Genomic DNA, 16,581 nt, shown 5'->3' on the forward strand with positions numbered 1-16,581 from the left:
ATTTCCGGAGATTCATCTCAAGAGTAAAGTAAACTAGCAATAGGGTGTGACTATGAATGATCTTACTTGAATGTGTGTTTGATGCTTTCGAAGATACATCTCCCAAAATAAAGAGTATTTGTGAAAATTTGCATGGTGCGGTAAAAACTTTTAGGGTACCTTAAGAAACTCTCATAATCTATCCATAATAGAAAAATGGCGGTGATAGAAGCATGTTGATTACAATGGATTGTCGTCTAAGGTGCTAGCTGCGAAATATGGATACAAGGTGGGAGTATCAAGGGTGGGAGGTAGTAGTGCATTATGAGGCGGAGAGATTTAGCTAGAGTTAAGGAAGGAGTGAGGTGAATCGAGGTCGTGGTTAGATGATCGATTATTTTGTTCAATGGATAATGAGGAAGCGTTATCTTTTTGGAGGAAAGAAGTCTTAGCCCTAAGGTTGGCAATAGACAAAACAAATTAGTCGTAAGATTTCACTGCATTCACAAGGACGATACACATTTTACAGATTGCTAAAATAAAATATCGTTTCAAGCCATCGAACGAATTGGTATCATTTCACTAATATCGTACTACTACTATACACATGATGATCCTTTCTACTTGTTGGTGGATGTATTGGATTCTCCACAGTTTCTGTAGTCTAGCATAGTAGATCATAATTTGTGTTTGCATAATCTGTTACTGCTGCTTGGTAGCAACCACACATAGCATATATAATCCTAAAGTGCGTACATCCTCTTGTATTCACTGTTTAAAATCTCCTGGTCTGATGCATGCGACATGGAGAAAGACCGGCTCTCACTCCTCAATTTTGTCTCGTCTATCCTATGCAGAATCACACAGTAGCACATGGAACCGATTGTAGAGAGCATTATGAAGCTTCCAATCACTGTAGCATATATAGCAAGCCATCTTGAGTGTGATCCCACTACCACGTAAGTGAGAGAAATGAATGCTATGGAAATGAAAAGGCAAGCAAGCCACATGAGCTTGTTAATGACAAAAACAAGCTGCTTCTTTGCCTTTTGCTCAATCACAACAACTGAAGTTTGAACCACCACTACTGCCAAAGAGATGAATAATGCCAAGCTATCAAACACAAAAAATATCAGGAAAGCTGGACTGTTTGCTATATTTGCTTGTCCAAGTGAAAGGCCATGTACTTTCTCTTCGACATATTGACCCGGGACAGTGAATATGGCTGCAAAAGCAACTGTAGCAATGAGAACGGCAACAATAGTAGCAGAGTTTATTGCATTGTTCAGGCCACTTATGTGGAGTTTTTTCAGCTTCTTTGCAATTTTCTGGACCCTCATGCCCGTCTGGCGTGTCTGTTGGAGCTGGGATTGCACATCATGCTTTATATCGCTGACAGTCTGCTTAAGGTGTTTTGCTGCATTTGGAGGCTTCCCTTGGTCAGTGGAATTAACAGCCCCAGCATCCCTCAATATGGAGACAAGATCTGGACTTCCAAATTTTTCTGCAATGTCAAGAGGAGTCTCTCCCGCCTTGTTTGTAGCATTGATATTAATACCCTCCGTTGATAACAAGCAGCGGACGTTCTGTAGTTAATAATGACCACTTTAGATTAGATATTGGAAGCAAAATTATCTCCACTATCTTGGTGTCAATTTTATCTTCCTAAAAAAATGAAACATAAAATCAGAGATCAAGGTGATGCAAGACAAGGGGTTCAGTATGGGCTGTTGTTCTACAGACAGATTGGTGGTGATTCTTCATGTACTGAAACAACAGTATTATTCATGTTAACAATCAACTATCATTTAAATGTGTACCATCAAAAGAATGCGGCCAACAATAAATAATGAATGTAAACAAAGGCAAAACAATCTAAGAACTAAACATAATGTGGCTAACAATAAATTATTGATCTGGCCGGAGATGAGTAACCACGCAAATTCAAGAGTCCAGATATAGTACTGCAGAAACAAAACTAATCAGACAGCACAAAGCTATTAACACAGAAGCAGAACTGGCTAATTGAAGGAACAAAAGGTGATGGGTCAATAGATTGCCAAAGTAAGGATACTAATTGTTAAGTCCCCGTCGGACAATATATGGTCTGATCATATTTTTATAAGTGGGCAATCCTCACCTTTACAAGCTGGTTTTGAGTTAGGCCCATCCACAATTCTTAAGACTAACGAATAATCTTTTTTTCCCATTCATACAAAGCATTACCATTTTTAACTTGGGTTATCAGATTATCATACTTCATATGGTCCTTAACCAAGAAATCAAACTTCAACAACATAATACCGGTCTAGGCACTTTTAAGTTTTCACTATCGGACCACCCACCATTTATGTCCACACTCTAGATGTCCAGTCCTGGGCGTGACACCCCTGTGTTGAGTTAGGCCCATCCACAATTCTTAAGACTAACAAATAATCAACTTTCTCCCATTCATACGAAGCATTATCATTTTTAACTTGGGTTATCAGATTATCATAATTCATATGGTCCTTCACCAAGAAATCAAACTTCAACAACATAATACCGGTCTAGGCACTTTTAAGTTTTCATTATCAGGCCACCCACCATTTATGTCTACGCTCCAGATGTCCAGTCCTGGGCGTGACACCCCTGTGTTGAGTTAGGCCCATCCACAATTCTTAAGACTAACAAATAATCATTTTTTCCCATTCATACGAAGCATTACCATTTTTAACTTGGGTTATCAGATTATCATACTTCATATGGTCCTTAACCAAGAAATCAAACTTCAACAACACAATACCGGTCTAGGCACTTTTAAGTTTTTCATAGGAAGTGATGACTCCTTGCAGAAACCAAAGATGATGGGACCTTTTTTTTTACTCTTAATCGACCAATGCCATAAGAAAATAATTTAGACTGAAACAGCAAGCTACATGAACAAAAAAATAGGTAGTAGCGTCCATGGAACTTAGACTCACTACTCAAACCAGGGATAAATGGTAATGTGTGACAAAAAATAGACTTAGGAGAGGCTGACAAGAGTTTTGTGAAGGCGCAACTAAAATCTGAAGACAGGTTGGCGGCGTGTGGCTTTCATGTACCTAATGAAGCAGAAAACTATTGTGGTGAGATTCGCTTTCTACGGATTAGACATCGGGTGATAACCAAGTAGGAAGAGGTGAACCCGAAGGTGCACTTTTTGGTTGAAAATTCAATAGTCCCCTGATGGTGGCTGGAAAACTGACTGACAGTTGCCAAAAAAGTACATTAGCAATGGCCAGAGAGAAGATAAAGCCAAGACTTACCATGATAGGGTATAGGGTTGTTCCACTTGTTAAAGTGAACTTCATATACAAATACTTGTTAATCCTTTAGTATCAAGTTTGATTCCTATCAAATCGGGTTCCTATCATAGGTGCTGCCAATATTACCAACACGAAGCCAAAGACATCATTAGAGACTCCAAACCATCATGTAAGCACACCCAGCGGCGAAGGCAACAAAAACAACTCCTATGGTTTTTCCAATTCGCTCCGAGTAAATGGTCCAAGACTAAATAGAAACAACTGCATAAGATGGTTCCAAACTGTTGTAGTAATTCAGGATGGCAAAGGAAAATATGGGTTTCCTACATGGGACATGCCTGAACATGCAGAAGAGGATCTGACTTTCAGGTTCTGGAAATCTAAAAATTTATTGATCATTGGGTGGTTAATTAATTCTATGAAACCAGGAATTGAAAAGCCCTTCATGTTCGCCAAAAGCAAAAGTTTGGATGCTGTAAAAGATACAAACTCTAATATTCCAAATCTATCTCAAGTTTATAAAGCCTAATAACTTAAAAAGCTTTATACACGATGAATAATATAGATAGAAGTAAAAGCAAAGACCTGAGTACGGCCCTTGTTTGCGGCAATATGCAATGCTGTATTTCCTTTATTATCCTCTAGATTTAAAACTGCGGGGTCAGGTTTGAGCAATTCGAGCAAAATGTCTTGATTTTGGCCTTTGACGGCCATGTGTAGTGCAGTTTGACCTTTCTTATCAGTCCTAAATCCAGTGGTTGGATCCTTGGTGAGTAAGGCTCTGACAACTTGTAAATGGCCCATTCTAGCGGCAGAGTGAAGGACAGTCTTACCATTGTTCCTGGCTATTTTTGCTAGATTTGAATCCGATTCCAAAAGAAGATTGACGACATCAATATGACCTTGAGTAGCAGCTGTGTGCAAAGCAGTTGAATTGGCCAAATCGGTAGTCATGGCCAAGTTGGGAAAAGAGTGCAGAAGCTCCCTCAGCACCTCTGCAAGCAAGAGTGAGTGAGAGATGGAATAACAGAGAGATGTGAAAGAAAGAAAGAAAATTACCAAGATGACCCTGCTTAGCAGCAACATGGAAGGGATCGTAGCCATTTCTGGCTAGAATAGAAGCAGTATGCAAGTCCAAGTATTTAAGTATCTCGCTAACGACCATATGATGTCCGTTCTCTGAAGCCAAGTAAAGAGGGGTCTCCCCCTCCAGGTTCTGCTTTGCCAACAAATCATTTGTTTCATCGCAATTTTGAAGTATCTCTCTGACTCTAGTCAAGTTCCCTGAACGAGCAGCTAAATGAATGGGTAAGTCACCACGTTTCCCAGGTGATTCCTTGCTCTTCTTCCTATCACTTCCCATCAAGCTCAGCTGCCTCTCCATCACCACGCGGAAACTCTTCTGTTTTTCCATAAATCCACGAAAACTCTTCTGTTTTTCCATTCTCTATACTATTTCTACACAATCAAAGTCATCGACAACTAATTATGATAATCATCTTCTTTATCATATAAAAAAAATAGATTTATAGTACCTTGATGCTGGCTGACTTCAATGAATGGAGTTGGACAGATAAACAGATCGAGAGAAAACCCACATAAAAAGACCATACACTTCGCAAGTTAAAAGATAAAGATCACTTCACAATCATGCATTACCTTCCTTCGGCTGCTTTAACTGTGTCTTTGGACTGTTACCTTTTATAATTTAGAAAATCTAATAAAACAATTGTTTGGTTTAAGAGAAGGGAAAGGGAAATGGATTGAATTCAGGGATTTTAATTAAAAATATGTTTGATTTAAGAGGGGAGGGGAGGGGAGGGGAGAATTTTTTTTTAATAATTTATATTTTTATTTTTATGATTTTAAATAAATGATATGATATTTAAATGTGAAATTTATATGTATATTTTTTTTATAATAAAATTTTTAATATTGAGTGACTAAAATAGTAAGGTTAAAAGATTGAGTACATTTATTTTGGATTATAACTCTCCGATACAAAATGAACTATATTTTGATAATAACGGTTAAATATGGATGAATTATCTAATAAAACAAATACATAAAATAATTTATTATTAAATATTAATGGTTCAAAATATTCAATAAAATGAATAAACAAAAATAAATAAAATAAATTATTTAAAATTTGATATAAAAGAAAATATGATAGAATACATAACAAAATTAGAAAAAAAATGAATATAAATAAATATAACTTTTTTTATAAAAACAACAAAAAAATTGCAATGATTATGATTTATATTAAATACAAAAATTCGAAAATAATTTGACGATGGAGAACATCTATAATAAGTTGATGGAAGCAATTGAGAAAAATCACACAGAAGAGAACCAGTAACACGAAAGAAAGCGAATAATTTTGAAATACTAAAATTAAACTGAGGATATTTTAGTAAATATAACAAATTTTTAAATATCAAAACTCGTATTCCCTCACCTCCCCCTACAAATCCCCCCAATTCGGAGAGACGCAAAAAGTGTGTTTTTGAGGGATTTCGCTCCCATCCATTCCCTTCTTCTCCTAAAATTTGAACCAAACATATTTCATTAGAAAATTTTCCTCCACTCTCCTCCCCTCCCCTCCATCTACCCCGAACTAAACACACCCTTAAAAGCAACACACTTTTGTGAGAGATACACCATATACTCACCTAAAACCTTAAAGTGATAGGTATGTGAGTTCTCCAACTTATAAATGCTCAAGTTTTCACATTTCTAACCAATCTGGAACTTCCACACACTACTCACATTTGTTATTTTTTTAACACTCCCTCTCAAGTGTGAATCTATCTGTAATGCTTCCTCTCAAGCATAAGCCTTTTTTATCACATACACTTGCACCAATGTTGACACTCTTCAAGGGGACACTTTATCCATGACTATGTGGGGATACTTTCGATACAAGTGAGGCGGTCCCTGTTGTTATGAGTTAAATGTGTACACAATTATGTTAGAGTGTCAAATGAAATGGATTAGCTATTGAGGTTAGAAGTGATAATGTTGTCAAGACCCTCTTATTAATCTATTAGTTTGATTTAAGTTAACATGGTTAGTTTTAGATGCTTTACTAAGAGTTTGTTAAGGATCAGTCAGGTTAGTTATGATCTACACAATTAGTTACGTTAGGGTTCAATTAAGTTAGTTAGAATTTAGAACTGTTAGAAGTAGTTACAGTTAGTGAATATGCTATCAAAGGTGTTAATGGATTTTAAAAATTGGTTAAGGCATTCAATGTATCATTTGGAATGAATTAGTTGTTAGTTGTATTGCACTTCAATTGGTGAAAAATCAATGGAGTTAATTATTGAAGTTAGCAATCTATTAAAGTTATGCTACCTTCTGTCATGGTTGAATTTTTTGGTATGTTAGTTGTTAGGACATTGTGAATCAATTTGTTGGAGTGAAACATAACTAGTTAATGACAATTAATGATTAATATATGCTGCAACTCTATTCGAAAAGTCAATTAGCCTCAGCAGTTGATGAATTAATGAGTTGTACTTTGTTGATTTGGTGATGAGAACTGTGAGGAAGTTTAATTGAAAACAAAGTGTGATCAGCTAACACTAGAACTTAACTTAGTGTAATGATAGAAATCTAATGTTAGCATAAAATAAAGTTAAATGTTAAAAGAAGAAAGTTAGGTTTAGTGAGATATTGGCCTACTACATGATTGAGATGCCAGCTGGTCCATTATGAAGATAATTTGTGTAATATGGCCTATATTTTCCTTATGTTAGATTGACTCCAAAATGTGTTTTGAATATGAATTGTGAAGCTAGGTTATGAGATTTGTACTTAGCACAGTAATTTGAACCAACATGTTTGATTGTGCATGGTATATTGAATGACACTCTAATGGTGCATTGTATGTGATTTGCAAGATTGGCTTGGCACGAAGATGATGGCATGAGCAACACTTAATCATGAGCAACTTAACACTTGGCATGGTGCACCCTAATGAAGATTGGTGGCTTGGATATCAAGGTGGGAACCATGAAGATGAAGAAAGGAATATGGCTAGGATTAGGGTTTAGAGGTTGACTTTGGTCAACTAGTTTGACCAAAAAGTCAACACTTGACCAAAAGTCAACTCTAGGTCAAAATGTGTAAAATCTTGTGTAGACTCTGATTTTGACTCCTTTTAATGCATGTTTGATGGTTTGTAATGAAAATGGCTTCTTCGATTGAACTATGGTTTTCCCTCCAAAATAAAACTTTGAAAATGAACCCTCTGATCTCTTGGATGATACCAATTCCATGAACAAAATTAAAGATAATCACCCAATAAGAATGAAAATGGTTGTCAAAAAGGCACCCCTCAATGGTGGACTTTCAGGGACTAGAACCAGAACCTGTAGCTAAAATGATCAGAGGTCCAAACCAAAGATTTAGGGCTCCTATGAAAACTTAACCATGATCAATATAAAACACCAATTTGTTATACCCACCAAAGATAAAGTACAAGGACCAAAAACTTGCAACTCATGATTTAGTGCCTTGTATCTTAAACAACAAGAAACCTTTGAATCAAGGATGTTATTTGAAAGATGCAGTTGATAATGGATGTGTTATGGTGGATGATTAAGGCATGTGGATATGTAGATGCAATGTGTAAGACCCTAATTTTGACCCTAATATCCCTCATGGCATCATAACATTGCATTTGCATAGCCTCAAGGATCATAAGCATCTTGGTTCCCTTTGCCTTTGGGTGGGACCTCTTGTGAGTGGTTTGAGATCACCAAGCATGCTTGAATTGTATATTATTGCTTTTCTCATCTTATTTACTAACCAAAAGCAAAAAAATATGTCACTAACATCTTTTGTTTGTAGCTTGAGCAGTCACAAGGTCTAAAAGCTTCTAAGAGATCCTTTGTGCAATGATATGGTCAAGAGAAGATGAAAGCAAGCATGGAAATGGTTCCCAAAGCTCTCATCCATCAAATATGCCTCCCAAGTATCTCAATTCATCATTTTGATCAAAGTAAATCAAGGGCTTGAGGTTTGTTTCCCAAGGAAACCCTAATTCATATGTTCATCAACTGTGCCTTGCCCATGAAGCAACCTCAACCCATGGTCAAAAACAATCAAGGGAAGTTCTTTAATTCATTATCTCATGCATATTTGAGCTTATTTGAGTGTCCTCAATCATCAATTCATCAGGATATGAGGTGTGGACTTGAGAAGTTGATCAGTCAATTCATCTGACTATTTTGAAATGCACTGAGACCTAACTTTTTATGTGTTGGACAAATGGAGATGACCCCAAGAGAAAAAATGTTCTTAAGAACCATATGAACAACTTTCATGTTCATCAAAATTTTATTTGAATCTTGGAAGGCCATCATCCATTCCAAGACATTATAGGTCATTTTGACTGAAACCCTAATTTTAGGTCAACTTCCCAAGAACATAACTCATTCATTTTCATGGTTTTGAGGTGAGACTTAATGCATTGGAAATCTCATTGTGTCTACTTAAAATGTTATGTTGAGAAAAATTACAAAAACTCAAAATAAATACATGTGATAATGCAAAACATTATAGGACACTTTGGACCAAATGCATTGAAATGTGAAAAAGTCCAACTTCAAGTGCCCATAACTTCTTCATCAAAAATCCTAATGATGCAAAATTTAAGTCCAAATTGATTTCCTTGAAAATCTCTACAACTTTTATGTTGAAGATTTTGTCATTTGGAGCTTGCATCATTGAAACAGAAGGGCTTGAACATTGGCCAAATTTGGAAATTTCACATATGCATGTTTTGCACCTTACACTTCAAGCTCAATTTTCATTAATTTCCAAGGCCCAAATGGAGTTTTGATCAACATAACATTTTTTCCTTATGCAATAAGATTTCCATCCATTACCCATAAGGCTATGTTTCAAATTTGGAAGTGCCATTTTCGAAGAGGAGAAAGTTTTGGTGCATTTTTGGAAACTCATTGAAAATACATTACACAAGCTTATGACCTCATTTCTGCGCCTCCATTTCATCTTAATTTGGTAATAGCTTGCAATTCCAATCAGAATTAAGCCCTCCATGCGCTTGTACAGGCCCATGCATGGAGGCCCTTTTCTCCCATGCGCACGATTTTGATCATGCTTGCAGCTCCCTTCATCTATAAATACAAGGCCTTGGCTTCATAATTTCTCAACCTGAAGGCGCCCTAAATGATGTGCAATTGAATCCTCACACCCACACCAAAGGAACTCTCTCTTTTTTCTCTCAAAATTTCAGATCTAGAATTCAGTTTCCTCGACTGTTTTTCTTAGATCTAAAGTTCCTAAACCTTCTCAACTTGATCCATAGAGCTTTCTGTTTGCAAAAGAACCCAAGGATCTTGACTCAATTCCTCACAATTCAAAGGTTTTCCTCAATTGAATTTTGCTTCGAAACAGCTTGTATATGGTTCCATTTGCCTTGTTTTTGTGTGATCTGAAGTCCTCTGCATAGAGGCAACATTATTATGCTTTCAATTTTTGAAAATCATTGAGTTCACTTGAACACCACAAAACTTCCACCTCTGATTTCTCTCAATCTAGAGATCTAGAGTGGAATTGAGTGGCACAGTGGTGATGTACATCACTCCACCTTTCGTTTGATACCTGGATCGCGCGTTTTGGTTCACATTTATTTCTCTGTAATTTTTGGACTTCGCCGGAGCTGGCCGGAGAAGACGGTGGCGCTGGCCACCGTCTGGTCTCCAGATTGAATCGTGATCGTGTATTTCCATTTCCAGATTTGATCTAGGCCCTTCAATGTTATGACCAAATTAATGGTCAGGTGTGGTTGCATTGACTGAAGCGTTTGGTAGGCGCGCATGTGTGATCCGTGTGATCTGCCAGCTCATTTAATGAGCTTCATCCAACGCTTCTCCTTTTTTGCTATTTTTAATTCTGATTTCTATTTTCTTTTATTTCTTTTAATTCCATTTTGTTTCTAAAATTCATATCTCTTTCATTATTGGTCCAAAAAATGTGATACCAATTGCATTATTTCTCTTTTATTTTCTAGTTTCTAAAAATGGTTTTTAATATTTTTTATTTTATCATTTGATATTTTTTAGTAATTTTCTCTTTTCTGGTTATTTTTAATTCATTTTAAATAGTTTTTGAGATCCAAAAAATACAAAAATATTTTCTCAACCTCTTTGAATGATGATAGATCTATGAAAAATATTCTCATCAATTTATTAATTGATTTGAGATTTATTTGAGATTTTAGTTCAATTAGGTTATTTTTTATGCATTTTAATTGATTTAAAATAGTTTTTGACTTTTAAAAATGCTAAAAAAATTGTCAAACTTTGTTTAACCTTGTTGAACTTGGGATAATTCACTTGGACTTTTCTAAGTTGATTTGAAGTGAGTTTGAAGTTTGACCTTTCTTTTATTATTTTAATTCAAGTTTTATTTTAAATATTAAAAATGCCAAAAATATTTTATTTGTTTCTTGACTTCTAGTTCTCATTTTGCTTCTATTTTCTATTGTTTTACCTTGATCTTCTCTATCTTTGGTCATACCTTGTTGATTATCTCATTCCATTTCGTTTAATGCACTTTAATTCTTCTTCTTATTCTCCTTCTTTTTCTTTTTTGATCAATGAGTTAAAGATTGGTGTTTTGTGTAACACCCTTCTAAAATACCCCAATAATTAATTAAAATAACAAAATATGAATCAGAGTAGATATGCAATTTCAGGGTGTCACACTTGACACTTCACACCATTCACCAAAATAACCTGTCATGCTCATTTACTAATCAAAATAAAACATTGCACAATTCGCAGCGGATAGAAATCTAACAACATACAAACCATGTAAAACATTACATGTAAAATTGTTCAACAACCAAAATTGAAAACAAAGTAAAACATCCCGTCCCGATGTTACATATACCAGAGCATGACCCACTAAGGAACTACACTAGACTCCAAGCACTAGCGTCTACTCAATCACTGCTCGTTACCTGAAACATAGTTGTAAGGGTGAGTTCCTCAATCGATATAATAAGCATTATAAAATATCATGTAATGCTAAGTAAATTAACACATTCATCACCCTAATCATATCACACATTCAGCAACGGCAACATCAACTCATAATCATACTCAGCACAAACACAAAACACACGTATAATATTGGAATACATCCATTCATATTATACGCCATACATACATTATGAAATGAGACTCCATGCATGCGGTACCGACTATTCGTGAACACATAGTTCAACCTCACCGATCAAACCCAGATACGGCTACCAAGCTCACTAGTCCCACTCATTTGAGACCTAGTGACTCACTCACTAATTCCTCACCATGGGAATTAGCTACCACCATAAAGGCCATGCTATGCACGCTAAATCACCTAGCATGCAAACATCAACAACCATCCACAATGGACATATGCTCACACTCTAAGCCATAAACAGTCCATCCACAATCGCATACATAATAGATATATTCACAGCATTATGTGTAACACCCCGATAAAATATGATACTTATTTAATTTAAGTTTAATAGTATATTATGATGATAATATGAATGAGAGGGTATTATTTTTCAAAATGAAAGATAAACCATTCATATATATTATTATTAGTATATTTATTAATTTAATTAAATAATTGGAATATTATTGGATTATTATTATTGGAATAATAAAGTTGGAATCAGAAAAGAGTCCCATATATATAAAAAGGGTTTTTCACGTGAAAAGAAAGAAGCGACTGAAAAGTGGAGAAAGGGAGAAAAGAGCAGAAAGAGAGAAAGGGAGAAGAAGAGGCTAGGGCTCAGAGGAGAATTCACGATTGTTGAAGGTCAAAGAATCAATTGCCGGATTAACTCAGGTAAGGGGGGTTTATCGTCGTTTAATGGGTATTATGGATTAACATGTGATGGGTAGTAATAAGCCATTGATTGACTCTAATTAGGTTTTTGAGAAATACCTTGAATTTTGATGAATGAATTACGTTAAAACTGTGAATGAACCTATATTTGGATGAGTTGTGATTTTCTGGACGTGTAGCCGTTTACGGAATCGAAATCGGAGGTCCGGAAGTCCTCCAACGGCGAAAATGCGGGTAATTCTGCATTCTGTTCGTGTTAGCGCAGGAACAGCTTTCTGTCTTGCGTTAACCGGTTAACCCAGGGTGTTAACCGGTTAACACTGTTATGATAATTAAAATAATTAAATTTTGTCTTGCGTTAACCGGTTAACCCAGGGTGTTAACCGGTTAACACTGTTAAAATTTGCCAGGAAGCGCGTTCTGTGTTGCGTTAACCGGTTAACCCAGGGCGTTAACCGGTTAACACTGTTTGGAAAGTGGAAAATTGATATTCAAATATTGTGTACATATTTGACGTTTGGCCTATATTGGTGTATGATATAGTAGGGATCATTTCCCGTTGTTTTGAGTAGTATAGGTATTAGTAGAGTGTGCTAATACTGTGATTTATTATTTGGCATGATATGAATATGATTCTGTGATAAATATGCTGATGATGTATGATGGTATGCATAATGCTGTGAATGTATCTGTTACGTATGCAATTGTGAATGGACTGTTTATGGCTTAGAGTGTGAGCATATGTCTATCTTGGATTGTTGTTGATGTTTGCATGCTAGGTGATTTAGCGTGTATAGTATGGCCTTTATGGTGGTAGCTAATTCCCATGGTGAGGAATTAGTGAGTGAATTATTGTGGATTGTTGTTGATGTTTGCATGCTAGGTGATTTAGCGTGCATAGCATAGCCTTCAGGGTGGCAGCTAATTCCCATGGTGAGGAATTAGTGAGTGAGTCACTAGGTCTCAAATGAGTGGGACTAGTGAGCTTGGTAGCCGTATCTGGGTTTGATCGGTGAGGTTGAACTATGTGTTCACGAATAGTCGGTACCGCATGCATGGAGTCTCATTACATAATGTATGTATGGCGTATAATATGAATGGATGTATTCCAATATTATACGTGTGTTTGTGTTTGTGTTGAGTATGAGTATGAGTTGATGTTGCCGTTGTGAATGTGTGATATGATTAGGGTGATGAATGTGTTAATTTACTTAGCATTACATGATATTTTATAATGTTTATTATATCGATTGAGGAACTCACCCTTACAACTATGTTTCAGGTAACGAGCAGTGATTGAGTAGAAGCTAGTGCTTGGAGTCTAGTGTAGTTCCTTAGTGGGTCATGCTCTGGTCTATGTAACATCGGGATGGGATGTTTTACTTGTTTTCATTTTTGGTTGTTGAACAACTTTACATGTAATGTGTTACATGGTTTGCATGTTGTTTGAATTCTATCCGCTGCGTATTGTGCAATGTTTTATTTTGATAAATAAATGAGCATGACAAGATATTTTGGTGAATGGTGTGAAGTGTCAAGTGTGACACCCTGAAATTGCATATCTACTCTGATTTATATTTTGTGTTTAATTAATTATTAGGGTATTTTAGAAGGGTGTTACATTAGTGGTATCAGAGCATAGTCGGTCGAGTCGAGTCGTAATTATTCTGTTTCCCTGTATGTGATAGGTGTTGTGTAACCCTATCGGTACTTATTGTTTTAGCTTGTTGGGTTCTCAGAATAGAGATGGCTGGAAGAGGTAGAGACGATGCTGCGATTGCTGAGGCTCTGGGTATGCTAGCTGGAGTACTTGGAGGGAATCCGAATGTTGTGGGATTGGGAGTTGCCCGTCAACTGAGTGAGTTCCAGAAGAACAATCCTCCAATGTTCAAGGGAGCATACGATCCAGATGGTGCTCAGAAGTGGTTGAAGGAGATCGAGAGGATCTTCCGAGTGACTGAGTGTGCCGATAACCAGAAGGTCAGGTTCGGTACGCATATGCTGTCTGAGGAAGCAGATGATTGGTGGGTTGCTGCCCGCACTGAGTTGGAAGCTGCTGGGAGTGCTGAGATCACTTGGGCGGTGTTCAGAGAGAGATTCCTGAGGAAGTACTTTCCAGAGGATGTCAGAGGAAAGAAAGAGATAGAGTTCTTAGAATTGAAGCAGGGCAACCGGTCTGTTACTGAGTATGCTGCTAAGTTCACAGAGCTGTCGAAGTATTACACTCCCTATGATGAGGCTACTGGGGAATTTTCAAAATGTGTGAAGTTTGAGAACGGGTTACGACCCGAGATTAAGCAGGCTATTGGGTATCAGCGGATTAGAGTGTTTTCTGACTTGGTTGACTGTTGCAGGATTTTTGAACAAGATACCAAGGCCAGAGCGGAGAGCTATCAGCAGAGGGTTGATAGGAAAGACAAGAATCAGAATGATCGTGGGAAACCGTATGCAGCTGGCAAAGGTTTCCAGAGACAGAGTGGGATGAAGAGACCTAGTGGGGGAGACTCCAGTGCCCCTGCTAAGTGTTACAGATGTGGTCAGGCTGGACATCGTTTCCATGAGTGTACCAGTGCTGAGAAGAAGTGTTTCAAGTGTGGCAAAGGTGGTCACTTGGCTGCAGAGTGCCGGTTGAAGACTATGACTTGTTTCAACTGTGGAGAGGTGGGTCATATCAGTCCACAGTGTCCTAAGCCGAAGAAAGAGAACCAGTCGGGAGGCAAGGTCTTTGCTTTAACGGGTTCTGAGACTTCTGCAGATGATCGTTTGATCCGAGGTACGTGTTATATTAATGGCTTTCCTCTTGTAGCTATTATTGACACAGGTGCGACTCATTCCTTTATATCTTTGGATTGTGCTGTGAAACTTAAATTAGAGATATCTGAGATGCATGGGGGTATGGTGATTGATACTCCTGCGAAGGGTTCAGTGACTACTACTTCAGTTTGTTTAAATTGCCCTTTGAGTATTTTTGGTAGAGACTTTGGGATGGACCTCGTGTGTCTTCTACTAGTGCAGATTGATGTTATCTTGGGTATGAACTGGTTGGTGTTTAACCGAGTTTATATCAACTGTTTTGATAAGACTGTGATCTTTCCTGAGATTGAGGAAGGAAAGAGTTTGTTTCTATCAGCAAGGCAGGTGAATGAGGCAGTAGCAAATGGGGCAGAGTTGTTTATGCTGTTAGCGACTTTGGAGGCTAAAGATAAACTGGTGATTTGCGATCTAGCCGTGGTGTGTGATTTTCCTGATGTGTTTCCTGAAGAAGTGAATGAATTACCGCCAGAGCGTGAAGTTGAGTTCTCGATTGATTTGGTACCTGGTGCTAGGCCGATATCGATGGCTCCGTACCGTATGTCTGCTGTTGAGTTAACTGAATTGAAGAGTCAGCTGGAAGATCTGTTGGATAAGAAATTTATTCGTCCGAGTGTGTCACCGTGGGGCGCACCAATGTTATTGGTTAAGAAGAAAGAAGGTACTATGAGGTTGTGTGTGGACTACAGGCAACTGAATAAAGTGACGATCAAGAATCGGTATCCTTTGCCGAGGATTGATGATTTGATGGATCAGTTGGTTGGTGCGAGTGTGTTCAGCAAAATAGATTTGAGATCGGGGTATCATCAGATACGTGTGAAAACTGAGGATATTCAGAAGACTGCTTTCAGAACAAGGTATGGACATTATGAGTATTCTGTAATGCCTATTGGTGTGACTAATGCGCCTGGGGTATTTATGGAGTATATGAATAGGATTTTCCATCCGTACCTAGACAAGTTTGTTGTGGTGTTTATTGACGATATTTTGGTGTATTCGAAATCTGAAGAAGAGCATGCTGAACATTTGAGAGTGGTTTTAGAAGTCCTACGAGAAAAGAAGTTATTTGCTAAACTGTCCAAGTGTGAATTTTGGTTAGAAGAGGTTAGTTTTCTTGGTCATGTGGTTTCAAGAGGTGGTGTTGCTGTTGATCCTTCTAAGATAGAAGCGGTATCTAAGTGGGAAGCTCCGAAGTCAGTTTCTGAGATAAGGAGTTTTCTTGAACTTGCAGGTTATTATAGGAAATTCATTGAGGGATTTTCTAAGTTGGCGTTACCGTTGACGATGTTGACTAGAAAGGGGCAAGCGTTTGTTTGGGACTCAAAATGTGAAGAAGGTTTCCAAGAGTTAAAGAGAAGGTTAACTACTGCTCCTATTCTGATATTACCAAGTCCGTCGGAACCATTTGAGGTTTACTGTGATGCTTCATTGTTGGGTTTGGGTGGTGTTTTGATGCAGAATAAGCAGGTTGTAGCTTATGCTTCGAGACAACTGAAGGTTCATGAGAGGAACTATCCGACACACGATTTAGAGTTGGCAGCTGTGGTATTTGTTCTGAAGTTATGGAGGCATTACTTGTACGGGTCAAGATTTGAGGTTTTCAGTGACCATA

The 16,581-nt window shown here is 37.3% G+C and overlaps 1 protein-coding gene across 1 annotated transcript; it reads right to left on the reverse strand.

Annotated features, from left to right (window-relative positions):
- Positions 1-459: 459 nt before the first annotated feature.
- Positions 460-5,037, reverse strand: LOC127132026 (ankyrin repeat-containing protein At5g02620). Its single transcript, XM_051060889.1, has 4 exons — positions 4,805-5,037; positions 4,329-4,727; positions 3,855-4,264; positions 460-1,565 (listed from the first exon to the last, which is right to left on the reverse strand). The coding sequence occupies exons 2-4, from the start codon at positions 4,711-4,713 to the stop codon at positions 723-725; spliced, it is 1,638 nt and encodes a 545-aa protein (XP_050916846.1). The 5' UTR covers positions 4,714-4,727; positions 4,805-5,037; the 3' UTR covers positions 460-722.
- Between the last annotated feature and the right edge of the window lie 11,544 nt (positions 5,038-16,581).

This window comes from Lathyrus oleraceus, chromosome 3 (genome assembly GCF_024323335.1).
Source record: "Lathyrus oleraceus cultivar Zhongwan6 chromosome 3, CAAS_Psat_ZW6_1.0, whole genome shotgun sequence".
Lineage (NCBI taxonomy): Eukaryota > Viridiplantae > Streptophyta > Magnoliopsida > Fabales > Fabaceae > Lathyrus > Lathyrus oleraceus.